This window comes from Macadamia integrifolia, chromosome 1 (assembly GCF_013358625.1).
Source record: "Macadamia integrifolia cultivar HAES 741 chromosome 1, SCU_Mint_v3, whole genome shotgun sequence".
Lineage (NCBI taxonomy): Eukaryota > Viridiplantae > Streptophyta > Magnoliopsida > Proteales > Proteaceae > Macadamia > Macadamia integrifolia.
The window spans coordinates 28899846-28914150 of NC_056557.1; the positions used below are offsets into that span (position 1 = coordinate 28899846).

Below are 14305 nucleotides of genomic sequence, written 5' to 3' on the forward strand. Positions count from 1 at the left end.
CATGCCTGCGGGCCCACATGTATTTATCTATATACTATAATTTGGGTATCAAGTATATTGGGGGTATTTACAGGTAAATTAAGTCTTCCATTGAACTTTTGAACATTTATCTTAGATGTGTGTATGCTATGGTTGGGTACTGTATCAGATGATCATGGCAGGTTTGGGTTAACCAGAGTTAACCCAGTCACCAGCCCGGTTTTTTGTGAACGGGGTGTGACACCATCCACGTATAATGTCCAAGCCTTTTCTCCTCGATCCTCAAAAAACTCCTGGGGATCATCAAGGAGCGTCGTCTCGACTATGAAGTCTGTGAGGGCCTATGCTTTTATTGTGGTTCTCGGTTTATACTGGATGTCGATTTCTCCTAACTCTATGGCCCAGTTTACCAGGCAACCGGACATATCCGGCCGCTGCAGTATCTTTAGGGGCTGGTCTGTGAATACGCATACCGTATGTGATTGAAAATAGGGCCTCAGCTTTCTTACGGCTATTACCAGGGCGTACGCCACTTTCTCCGTCTTTCTGTATCTTGTTTCGGCATCTATCAGGGTTCGGTTGACGTAGTATATTGTCCGTTGTTGCCTTCCTTCTTCCTTCGTCAGTACTACGCTTACCGCCACTGCTTACTCCCACTGCTGATATAGCAAGGTACAACTGCAAGGTATCCTCGGCATCTAGCTTCGTCAGCAGTGGGGGTGCGGCTAGGTACTCCTTCAGTTGTTCAAAGGAATTTTCACATTCCTCCGTCCATTTAAACTTTTTGGATCCCTTCAAGGCTTTGAAGAAGGGGAGGCACCTGTCAGTCGACCGAGACATGAATCGCCCTAGGGCGGCGACTCTGCCCGTTAGCTCCTGGACTTGCTTCACATTCAGGGGTGACCTCATATCTTGAATGGCTTGTATTTTCATCGGATTGGCTTTAATTCTCCTCTCTGAGACAATAAAGCCGAGAAACTTTCCCGATGCTACTCCGAATGCGCACTTTACTGGGTTCAGCTTCATGTCGTACCGCCTCAGCACCTGGAACGCCTTTTCTAAGTCTCGAATGTGTTGTTCCGCCTTCAGGCTTTTTACAAGCATATCGTCCGCGTATACCTCTATGGTTTTGTCGATCATCCCCTTGAAGATTTTATTCACTAACCTTTGATAGGTGGCCCTTGCGTTTTTTAGCTCGAAGGGCAGACTTTATAGCAGTACAATCCCCCCTCGATCACGAAGGATGTCTTTGGGACATCACCCTCAGACATCTTGATCTGATTATACCCCGAGTACGCATCCATGAAGCTCAGCGCCTCGTGTCCTGTTGTGGCATCGATGAGGAGGTCTATTTTCGACAGGGGGTATCCGTCCTTTGGGCAGGCCTTGCTCAGATCGGTGAAGTCGATGCAGATCCTCCACTTTCCAGTTGCCTTCGGAACCATCACCATATTGGATATCCACTCTGGGTATTGGATCTCACGGGTGAACTGGGCCTTCAACAACTTCTCTACTTCTTCATCTATTTTTTGCTGCCTTTCGGGGGCGAAGGTCCTTTTTTTCTGTTGTTCCGACTTCTTTGCCAGGTTAACACTCAGATGATGCTCTATTACCTCTCGGTCTATTCCAGGCATGTCTAAGGCCGGCTAGGCGAAGACGTCAGAGTTGTTTCGAAGGAATGAGATGAGTTTTTCTCGTTGTTGCCTTGGCAGTGTAGCCCCGACCTGGAATTGACGAGTGTTATCCCCCTCTTCAACCTCAACTTGTACCAGATCCTCAATCGATTCCCCCCTTTGATAACTGGTGTCGTTGCAAAGATCTTCTATCGGGAGCGCCCCCCCTGCATTTTCTCTTCCCCATAAGGTAGTGGCGTAGTACCTCCGGGATGCCTCCTGATCGCCTCGACATTCACCGACACCGTTCTTGGTTAGGAATTTCATCTTGAGATGTGGTGTGGAGACGACAGCCTTTAGCAGGCTCAAACCAACTCTCCCTAGTATGGTGTTGTATGCCGAAGTAATGCCTACTACCAGGAAGTTGATCATGACTATTACTTGGCGATCTCTGGTGCCGGCTCTTACCGACAACTCAATCGATCCCTCCACTTTTACTAGGACGTTAGAGAATCCCTACAACATATGTTCGACTTTCTTCAGCTTTCCCTCGTCCAGGCCCATCTTCTAGAAAGCTTCAAGGAATAGGATATCAGATGAACTGTCGTTATCCACCAAGATCCTCTTCACTCTGTAATCTGCTATGGTCATGGTGATTACCAGGGCATCATTGTGCGGAGTGTGCACCCCTTCCAGATCGTCATCTAAGAAGGAAATAATTGTCCCCGTCCTCGCCTTCTTGTTCGACCATTCAGCCACATGTACGGTTCTAGCATAGGCTTTTGCTTTCCTAGCCGAGACTAAACTTTCTCCAGTTGCTAGGCCTCCACAGATTGTCGCTATAACCCTAGTTGGGATTTTATTCTCGTCCCGGAGGTGATGGTCAGCTTCCTTGGGTGTCCGGTCCCTTTGCCGTTCCTGATTGCCTCTGTGGGCTGGCCCCCTTCTTTCATGGCGGCCTCTGCCATCTCTACGACAGTTGTCCCTGCGGTCATTACCGTCTTAGGCACCCTCCTTTTTGCGGTCCACGAATGGGCCTAATATCCTCTTCGGATCGTTCCTTCTATTTCCCCTTTGAGGTGCCAACAATCTTCGGTGTCGTGGCCGTGGTCCCTGTGGAAGTGGCAATATTTGTCCATATTGCATCTCTCGGGGTGTCGTCCCATCTTCCCTAGCCACTTCATGGCTCTGGCATCCTGGGAGTTCTTTATCTGCATCAGCACATCCGTTTGTTTTTGGTTCAGGGGCACGTATTTCTCGAACTTCCTTGGTGGACTGGGTGCCCGGCCACGCTCGGACTTTCGCCTTTTGCTTTCTTCGGAAGGTTTGTCATCGCCTCTTGAGATCCTTTTCCTTCCTGTCTTCTCTTCAGCTTCTTCATCGGCTTGAAGGGTTTCTTCTATCTGGATGTACTTATCGCACCGAGCTCTCAACTCGGCTAGGTTCCTCGGTGTATGCTTCGCCAAAGACTTTTTCAGCTCCTTATCCTTGACGCCTCCCAGCAGGGTTGTGAACTCTTCTTTCGGGTCCAGACCTCTGATCGTGATTTTCTTTTGTTGGAAGTGCTTCATGTAGTTTCGCAGTGATTCTCCTTCATGTTGCTTGATGTTGGTCAAGTTCAACGTGGTCTTCTGAAGGGGTTGGCTACTGGAGAATCCCTTCACGAAGAAGTAACTTAAATCCCTGAAGCTGTGGATCAACTTCGTCGGTAAACGGTTGTACCATAGCCTTGTCGCTCCTCTGAACGTCAATGGCAGGACGCGACATGATGTTTTCTGAGACTGGATGGAACTGCATAGCAACCTTAAAGCCTTCCAGATGATCGACAGGGTCCCCAGACCCGTCGTAGGTGTCATACTTTGGCAGGCAAAAGCTGATCGAGAGTGGGTCCCTCATAACCTCATCAGCTAGAGCCATGTCATTAGTGAGGTCTAGCTCGTGAGCTCTTGTCTGGTTTTCTGCCACCTTCCTGATCTCATCTTTAAGGCCCAGGATCATCTGCTTCAACCCCGAGTCCTCGTATCTCTATTCGTCTCCTTGGCGTGGTTCCCCATGCCTGGCCCCGGCGGCACGCCCCGTTCTTTCCCTAGGTGCAGGACTTTCCCTCATTGCTCGATATCGAGGATTATGACCGGACCTTATCGATCCTGTACTGCTCCTTCGGTCCTCGTCTCGAGCTCTCTTGGGCCGGATATAGGGGCCTCGCGGTGCTCCATCGGTCTTCTGAGAGACAGCTTTGGAGATCTCCTTCATTGCCTCGGCCATTCGATCATATTTCTCCTGGAGGGCTTCGACCTACTCCCTTGTCACATATTCCTGCACTTTAGGAGGGGGTGGAGGATTACTATCTCCGCGTACCGAATATCCGGTCGAACGCTGGTCCCTCGCAGAATCTTCCTGATCATCGTTTTCTCGTTCTTCTCCAATTTTTATCTAGGGAGGGAGCCCTCTTGAAGGTTTCTCTTCCCCCATGTTCATGTTCGACGCTGCTCTAGTCTTCTTATGATTGTAGGTTCTCCCCACTATTACTATCGTTCCATGGACGGCGCCAATCTGTTGCTGCCGAAAATCTATATGAGTTGATCCTACATAAGCACAGAAGGCAGAGGCCCGAAGGTTTATCCGGGATTAGTCCTCCGACGCCCAAGTTAGAGATCGGCCGCACAGTTTTTCACAAGGGTAATGGTGTGGGTCTTTTTTGCTTACCTTTCTTCCTCCTCTCGAGCCCTCTCTTATAGTCCTTAGGGTTTAGGGTTTCTCTTTTTCTTGGAGGAGTCCTCCTCGGGTCCACCTCCTTTCCTTTTCGAGTCCTACCCAGATACGTCCTATCCCCTTCGTGGGGAATATTCTCTTCACGCGGTTGGCACGGTCAGTATCCTTGCAGCCTCTATCAGGTGGGAGGCACGTGTCCTTTCCTTAGATACCACGTGTTCTTACCCTACTAGGCAATCAATTTGGTCGTATCACTATTCTTTGAATAATGGAAAATGTATAGTATTTAAGTTGCATTTGGTAGTTATTCAGAAAAATGTTTTTCTATTCTATGGGGGGGAAAAAAAAAACAGAATAAAACATTTGGTGTCAACTTAGTGTTTTTTTTTTTTTTTTTTTTTTTTTTTTTTGAATGTAAAGGGGAAAAAAGCACTAGAAACACCAAATCATGGAATGACTTCCGTCATTTCGGTTTCATTCCAAATACAAAAAAAGTGAACAACTAGGGTAACCGTTCTTGAAACAGGTTTACCAATCATCATTTTTTGTTTTAAAACGGTATTTTTACACAAAAAGTGAAAATTCTACTTTTGACACAAAACATCGTTTCTGAGGCTGAATGACTATCATACGCAACCTTAGAGTTTGACAGTTTTGTTTAATCGTCTATTGTCTTATTTTCAAAAGTTCTTTAAGATAAGGTATAAAAAGTTTTTAAAATAATTTAAAGCACATTTTTTAGTACACATGAAAATGACATTATTATCCTCATTGAAAAAAAAATTGTATATCATAATAAAAGGATAAAAAAGTATAATTACGCTCCAAAGATTAGTCAAGGTGTGCGTAAGCTACCCCAAACACTTTGGTTAAGAGAAAAAAAAAAATGTATAATTACAAATTATCTGACACCTTAAGAGATGTCAATAAGAAAATCCCTTCAATAATTTATATCATTTACAATAAGGGAAGGGATTCAAGCAAAGCCGGCCACTCCTACCCCACCCCCAATTTGTTATAAATGGGGTTGGCTTTGGTATACATCTAATGTCCCTATCCAGTGGTCTTGTGTATGGTTGTGCATGGAACTTTTTTGCTTTTAGAATATACTAGAAATTATTTAATATACATGATGACAAACAAATACGATTGAGTTTGGACCCAAAATTTGACATTTGACCAATATGTAGTTTTCTTTCCAATTCTCCCAAACCAACCCCCCTCCCCCCCCAAAAAAAATTTTTTTTTCCAATTAAACTATTTGGATTTATCTACTATTTTTTTTTTTTTTATTAAAAGAAGAAAACACACAGCAAAGAGAGACTACATTAAGGTTTTGTACATATACTAGGGGATATACTTTATGAGTTAGCTATTGAGAATAGCTAATGAATTGCTGGGCAAATATTTATATTTTTACAATGAAAAGTTATTTCTCTTGATAAGTTTCTGATTTCCAAAAAGGTGACGAAGTGCAGTAGTGGCCAAGTTCCTCCATATGGCCGTGGAAGAAGCTTCAGTAAATTCTGTTATGAGAACCAAACTTTTTTCAACTTCCATCCTCTATTTGCCACTATCTTCAAACCTGCTAGTATTCCTTCTGTTTCTATTTCTTCTTTCTAAGTAGTTGTAGAAGAATTAGTGTTGATGATCCTAAGCTTACCTTGGAGAAGTACTTCGTATGTTCATCCTGAAGCTGAGTTCAAAACATTAGTAGCACCAGCACAAACTAAAACTGGGTATGACAAAAAAGGGTTACGATATCCTGTATTTAGGCTGAATGGACCATCTGTAAGAAATAAATTCAAATCATTAAAACATTTGGGATACAAAATAAGATGAGCAATCCATTTATTTATATTGGTTACTACTAAGGAGGAGTTGGGGTTGATACTAGAAGCAATTATTTTATTTCTATGTTTTCATATAAAGTATAAAGTGACAGAAAAAATGTTAAGAATCCATACCAGCTGTGAGTGAGAAAAATATCCTATTATTGATGAAGAAATTAAACACCTATCCAAATGTGGAGAAGTTTGAGTTTTGAAAACGCATTCCTAGTGGTCCAGCTGTCCAAATATATGATGAGAAGTCACACAAAAACAAAAGGTGGGTTACTGTTTTTTTATGTTGGCTACAGAAGGCACAGGAAGTATCTATAGCCATCCATTTTCCTAGAAGAGACTAGACTGGAATGCCCTTATGAGAAGTTCTCCATAGGAGGGTCTTGAATTTTGGGTGAGTTTCTAATTTCCATAGTAATTTCTAGCAATTTTCCTTAAAGGCATTGATTGGTCTGTGAGGATTGAGGGTGGAGCAGATAAATTTGGCTCCTGCCTTTGTGGAAAACATTCCATTAGTGTGTAGAGTACACCTCCATTTGTCCTCTTGAGATGTGGGGGAAATTTTGGATATCTCTTGGGCAATATTAACACTGAAGGATGATCTCACCATATCTATATTCCAAGACTTGTTTGTGATCAAACTGCTTACCTTTTGTGTCCCATTTTCGTTCAAGACCGGGGACATCAAGATTGGTAATGTTGTTGGATGGAATCCATGGATCATGCCAAAGGAAGGTATCATGTTCATTGCCTATCTTAGATGACTATTACTCATATTCTTTTCTTAGATCACTGTCCACTATTCTCTGAAGCTTGCCTTCACGAGATTTGCCATCTGAAGGATTGCCTTGATATTTCAAACAAAATAAATAAATAAACATTAGATTTGTCTATTTCAAACAAAATAAATAAATAAACATTAGATTTGCCTATTTGTCATAGTCTGAAAGATTTCTAGCAAAAAAAAGTCATGGTCCGAAAGATAGTGACAGAAATCAAGTGAAGGACAATGCACCTTTTTTTCACTAAGGTGATGAAGTGAGAAGTTTCAATTTTCTTTTGAGAAGCTTATATATTAGGGGTGCAAGTTTGGCCTTGATGCCTGAATCCACCTTTGGCCCGCCCCTGATCCCTAACAAGTATCGACTCAAATTTTTGGCCCTGAGGGTCAACCCGACCTTGAAATTTCTGACCCCGAGTCAGGGTCAGGACGGGTAAGGGTTGATGTCTTTGGCCCACTCAGCCCTCCCTGAACCCAGCCTTGATTTTTTTACTTTGACTTTTGGCCCAACTCGACCCTAAATTTTGCCCTTGATGTTGACCCTGGTTGTGACCTTAATATTAACCCTGAATTTAATCTAATTTTATATATTGTTTGACATTGAGTCATTGACACCTCAAAATTCCTAATATATCTTCTCACCGATCTTAGATTATTTGCCTTATTAGGATGATCTCTTTGTTTATCATGACAAATAATTGAGATTTTTTGGATTATTTGCTTTCTTAGGATGATCTCCTCTTTGTTTACCATAATAGTTGGAGTTATTTGTATTGTTTGAATGTTTGCTTTAGGATGTTCTCATGACAAGTAATTTGTAACTTTGTATTTTTTATCTCTTTTTTATTATGAATATTTTTTATTTTTAAGTTATTTCATATTTTGCAGGTCAAGGTTAGGGTCAAGGTATACCCAACTCTTGATGGCAAACCAAGGTCAAGGTCAGTGTCAATCAGGGTCAGAGTCAAGGTCATCCCGACCAGACCCTGAAAAATCAGGGCCAATCAAGGCGGGTAAGGGTTTGGCTGAACCCTGAAGGGTAGGGCCATGGTTGAAATTTTGCGGCCCTGAGTCAGGGTCAGGGCAGGTTTGGGCCCAGTTAAGGAGACTCAGGGTTGGGCTAGAGTTTTAAGAAACCCAACCCAACCCGGCCCCATTGCACCCCTACTATATATCTTGTATTGCATAATTTTAATTCTATTTTAACAATTTGAATTAATCAATTTTCCCAAATAATTTATGCTACATTGCAAGTTATTGAGCTAATATTGACAAATATAAAACAACATTATTGGCCATATTTACCCAAGCTTTACAAAATCCAACAGCTAAAAAAAAATATTTTCCCCCTCTTTCTCCCTTGATCGAAACTAGAGGAGAATCACGTTGACATTTATAACTTGTAATGCAGCATAAAATTGCAAAGGATTTAGGGGTTGGACTTGGGATGTGAGCAATGCATAAAATCATGTACAACACATAAAATTGTATACGCCTACAGAATTGTATATAATACACAAGCGTATATACATGAACACCAAACACATAAAATAAAACAAGTATATACACAAGAGACAAGAGATTTATGTGGTTCGACAATATCACTTATGTCTATAGAAGAGTCTAAACTTCCATTGGGATTAAGAGAAGAATACAACCATTACAATTTGATAATCAAACCCAAGCCCCTTCGTATATCATTCTCACCTCCTTCCTCACATTTTGGTTTTTCATCGCCCATCATGGTAAATACCTCTCTCCTTTTATATGATCATCTTCCACCCTTGGAAGACTACACTATCTCAGGGATTCCACTTTCTGGTAGACTTCACCTCCTTGGAAGCCTCCACGTATTCGAAAACTCAACTTCCTCCACTCACTTGGAAGACACACTCAATAGAAGACTCCACCTTCTTGAGACTTCATCTCCTTGATTGGAAGCCTCCACTCATTTATAAGACTCCTCTTCCCGCCACTCTCTTGGAAGACTATACACCCTTGGGAAACTACATAATGTCTTTGATCTCTTCATTCTATCTTCCAAATAAATATTTCATTATGAAAATAAAAAATAGGGAAGGAATACAAATAATTCAATGGTTACAGGATCTCTCATGAAGTACAAAATTTGAATGGTCAAAATTCCTAAACCAACTGGATGTGCTTTATTATTAAATGAAAAGAATTCATATATAAATCATCTTTGTAATCTAAAAAGTGTGTTACTGAAACCTCGTAAGCTCTCCATGACAGTTTGGATTTGTTCAGAGATGGAAATATAGAGCCATTTCCGCACTGCATCATCAAGTCTGTGAGGGGATGCTGCTGGCCATCCAGGAAATGATGAAACTCCAGACATGGACATGGCTGTCTCCCGCAATTTTGGAAGATCAAATTCTATTGGCTCTCCGACAACTATTTTGATATCTTTATTGCAGAGAGGAAATGGCGGTCTTCTGCCAAAGAAAGCTTTCTCAGGCATCACCTGAAAACTCAAGGGAGAGAGAACATGAAGAGCACCAGAAGTAATAAAGGAACCTCAAAGGATGAACTTATTCACAAAAAATTTCAAGTTAAAGCATAGCAGAATATTCTGTACCATCTTATCCTTGTCAACTCTCAAGTCTCAACCAACCACTAGAAAGTATGAATCTTAATGTAAAAGAAAATATTAGACTTAATGGGATAGAATACTCAATTGTCTAAGAGATTCTCAAGAACTTCCTACAAGGTACAAGCAATAAATACATCCAGCTGTGAGTGATTGCCCAAAAACTTGATCAAATGCCCAAAGAAAATGGACGACCGAAAAAAGAATATAGGAAGGGAACTGGGCTTAACTGTGACAACCATGTTGGAGCACCAGATTTTCTGAATCTAATCATTTGTGCTCATGTGATGAACTTCTATTTAGGAAAAACACTGTTAGCAGTCTTTACTTCAACTGGTACTTCTTAACATTGTGCACTGTCTCATCCTTTGTGGCATTGCAAGGAAACCCCCACCCTTTAAGAAATAAAATTTTATAGTCATTACCCCATGTTACTATATCACTAACTCCAAATCATTCCATATTTGGTTATTAAATTTCTCTTTACTTTGCATCCAAAACCCTTTACTATGAAATATGAAATAAAAATTACATTTAAAATGTATCATTATTAAACCCTTTACTACGAAATGTAAAATAAAAATTACATTTAAAATGTAACATTATTAAATATGGTAAGAAATTTAAGTAGTTTATACAATCATGGGGTTTTGATTACAATTTTCATTTTTAAGTTTGAAAATTTCACTTCCCTTCTCTTTAAATTCGCCTTGCAACCAAATGGAGCCATAGGGGGTAGGGGGGGGGGGATCCAAAGATCATTATTTCACAAGAAGAAGAAAATATTATTTTCAAATTCGACAATTACTTCTTTCCCTTCAATTCCATAAAATTCCATATCAAAATATTCAAAACCAATAGTGAGAACCTCCACATCTTAGTTGTAAATTTCATTTTGGTGGTCATTCAGTTTTGCTCTGAAGCTAAAGGACTTTGATATTTCAGTAATTTCATTCCATCTTTCGCTAGAACTTTTCAATGGATTTTTAAAAATTATAAATAAACCAGATTTGTAAAAAGTTACTGATATATATATATATATATAGTTTTATATGTTACAAATTACAACAATATTTAATGATTATATAGCCCAAGAATAGTCCAGCCCATTCAAAATCATTCTTTCAATTCCTCGGGAACCGAAAATGTGGGTTCTGAAATTGAGGGCTTTTTTTTCTTTTACCACTTTAGAAATGTGGGGTAACAAGTAAAGTAAAAAAACCACAGTCGTCATCACTGTTTCCTTCGAAACATTGTCCTATCCTTAGTTCTTCTGTTAACCCTGCTGGAAGTAAGAAAGTAAAGATTTAGGTGTACAGCACAACAGCAGTAGCCATGGTCCTGATCACAAATGGGGGATCACGGTACTGGATGGACATGCGACGTCATGTCCCCATTGTCAGAGATTACACGATGGTGATGAAGTCAACATTACAGGCTAGGAAGAAGGGGAGGACTTGAAGTTGATCCCTTTTAAATATGGGGTGAAAAAAGAAAGAGATTCCAAGAACAGAATCCATGGTGGTAGATTAGGGAAAACTACCTAGCAAAAATCCCCGACATTCAAACCAGAGGAAATACATTTAATCCATGGTTCTTTTGCATTTTGACCAAAAATGCCGAATCAAGCTAAAATGCTTGAATGAATCTCTGACACTACCAAAACCAGCTAAAAATATAGAAATTCTAAATGAAAATTTTAAATGAAGAGAATGATTCGTTTTGGCCACAGAAACGAAATGTTTTGGGTTTTTCAGAAAAACAAAATAAAACTCATAACTACACTCCAGATAACTAAAATACCCATCTCTCCAGTCTAACACCTGAATTACATTTCTATAGACTTAATTGAACCTAACTAGTAACCTGAACCATAAATTTTAAGAAGCATTCAATTTGACTCAATTCTCTCAGATGATCCATAGAATCTACAAGAAACATTTCAAGGAAATAAAGCAATGCGGTAAAAGAAAGGAAGAGAGTAGAGACAGAATAAGAGATGGTTACTATTTGATTTAATGGATGACTGACTCAAGAAATACAAAGAAGAAGAGGATCCATCTGGATTTTTGGTTTAATTTTTTGGGGTACAAAAGCCATCTGGAGATTGAATCTGCTCTCTGCAATCATTGGGTCCAGAATTTGGATAGAATCAGAGAAGGGGGTAGGCTGAGGTTAAGTTTAGGAAAAAGAAAAACCTTTTCACCACTGAAATGAAAGTTGGGGTCCTTTTCAGGGCCTCCAAGTATGACATAGACCTTGGATTTCATAAATATAAGCACCAGCCATTGAGGAAATCAGAATTTTCAGCTGTCAACTTCAAAAATAAAATTATAGCCTCCAATGATATTCATTGCTAACAAAGTGGTTTACATGCAATCCAATAAATTTTCAGACAAAAAATAAGAGAACCAAGCAAGCTCTAGAGAGTACCTTCTCAAAACCACGATGTACAATTGGCAAAACTATTGGGGTTACAGGAGCACGTTCAATGAGACTGGCAGTTCCCCATTTTAATCGCCTGATTGGTGCATCTTCTTGGCACACTTTTCCTTCTGGAAATGTATGCAACTGCTCCTTGGATAAGAATGAATTTGAAGAGGGCTTAGAATCAAAGAAAATGCTCATATAAATTATTGGAAATTTATATGAAGTATACTCTCATAAACAGCCAACAAGCTACACAAGTATATGTGGCAGATAACGAGCCGTGGGATTCACATTTGGCTCATTCATTTCTTAAGCATTCACTCTACCAACTTCTCACAGATGATTGATCACAAATATCACAAATCGTCAAGAGAAGAGTTGGTTCACTTGCTAATGTCTAACCATGTTTGATGTAGATGCACATTATGGAAGGAAATATGAGAGGAAGAAGGGTCCAGCCTTAGTCCACCTGAGTGGCTAGGGTTCAGCCAAGAAGCCAGCCGAACCCCTACTTGGTCCACCTGAGTGGCTAAGTACAAATAAGTGCCAATTGGGCCCATCGGCTAGGGGTAATAATTAGTAGTTGTTTTCAATTAATTAGTGGGTCATTGGGCCCATCGAGTTGAGTACGTGGTATCAGAGCTATGGCTCAGATAGAAGAACCCCAACCCACCCTTCAAGATGTGATGAAAGTAATCCAAGCCTTGTCTACGAGGTTGGATGGACATGACCAACAGTTGGCTGACCTAAAAGAGAATACTGCTGCCCACTCTAACACCCATCCAACTGTTGCCCAAACTAATGTTCAACCTATTATTAATTGCATTGGTAATGTTCCCAGAAGCGTCACTATGCAACCTAGAAGGAATGTCCCAGCTCAGAATGATGAGTATGGCAATCAGCTCTATTAGTCTGATGATACGTACAAGGTCAAGTTAGAATTGAAAGAGTACAATGGGAGGCACGATCCCCTCTACTACCAGGACTTGGTAACTTACTTTGATGACTACTTCTGGTGGTACAGTATCCCTGAAGAAAGGAAAGTCCAATTAGTTGTCACTAAGTTAACTGGTGCTAAGGACTAGTGGAGGAATGAAGAGAATAGGCTGATCCGCAGTCGTCAGATGCCTCACAATTGGGAAGACTAGAAATTTATCCTTAATGATAGATTCTTGCCACCCACCTACCGACGTCGGCTCTACGACATGCTGAATACTCTCAAGGAAGGTACTATGACTGTAGGAGATTATATTGATCGTTTTAATAAATTGCTTTCACGAACAGGTGCCCATAAAGAAGATGAAGAACTACTCATATCCCGTTTCAAACTGGGGTTAAGGTATGATATTCGTGAGAAGCTTGGTGTGATCGAGATATCCTCCTTAAGTACTTGTTTTGACAAATCACTAGAAGCAGAGGATCTGATCGAAACAACCTCCAGAAGGTACATCTAGCCAACTGACAGCAAAAAACCTTATATACCAACCAAACCCACTGGATTTCCTACCCGAGCTCCATAAAATACGCAGGATAAGGGGAAAGCTCAAATGGGAAGGGAGAGTGGATCTGTGACATGCCATAGTTGTGGAAAGACTGGACACATGGCAAAATTCTTCCCTAAACGGGGACGATCCAACTCTGTCATTAGTGCCATCGAATCCAATCCGGATTTACAAATCTACGAACCTCAGGATGATAATTGGACTGTTAATGTTGCAGTTGAAGGAAAGGAGGATGAACTGGAAGATGAGCTTGCACCAGAGAATGATGATCCTCATGCTTATGTCAATGTGGTTGTAAGAATCCTAGTGTCTGAAACTAAGGGTGAAGACTGAAGGAGGCATAATATCTTCTACACCTTAATGTCTAGTGGACCTCACAAAGCTCAAGCGATTGTGGACAGTGGAAGTTGTGTGAATGTGGTATCTCAGGCCTTTGTCATTAACGGAAAGCTTAAGACTGAATCCCATTCACAACCATACAAGGTATCTCTTCTAGACAACAACACCATGGCTGTAACTCAACGGTGTTCAGTCCCATTGAAGGTCTCAGATTATGAAGAAAGTGTATGGTGTGATGTCATCCCTATGGTTCTCATTGATGTACTACTTGGAAGGCCTTGGTTATATGACAACAATGTGCTAGTGGGAGGTACTAAGAACCAATGCATCTTCAATCACAAAGGCAAACCATTCATTCTAAAGCCACTCAACATACCTCAGGTAAAAGACAAGTTAAGGGCTGCCCAACTAAGGAGACAACATGTCTTAAAGAATGTTGCTAAGACCTCTTCCAAAACAACCACTGAGCAAAAGAAGCAACCATGCAAAGAAAA

At 40.8% G+C, this 14305-nt stretch overlaps 1 protein-coding gene across 2 annotated transcripts in view; it reads right to left on the reverse strand.

The window, feature by feature from the left end:
- Positions 1–8398: 8398 nt before the first annotated feature.
- The window catches only part of LOC122084242 (N-acylphosphatidylethanolamine synthase), a 16554-nt gene continuing 10647 nt past the window's right edge, over positions 8399–14305 (reverse strand). Inside the window, exons 4-5 of one of the 2 annotated variants that reach the window (XM_042652341.1) lie at positions 11974–12111; positions 8399–9414 (exon numbers count right to left, since the gene is read on the reverse strand). In XM_042652341.1, coding sequence (XP_042508275.1) covers positions 9127–9414; positions 11974–12111 — 426 coding nt within the window. In that variant the 3' untranslated portion in view covers positions 8399–9126. The remainder of the gene's footprint in view (positions 9415–11973; positions 12112–14305) is intronic. The other variant, XM_042652331.1, reaches the window with a different exon arrangement.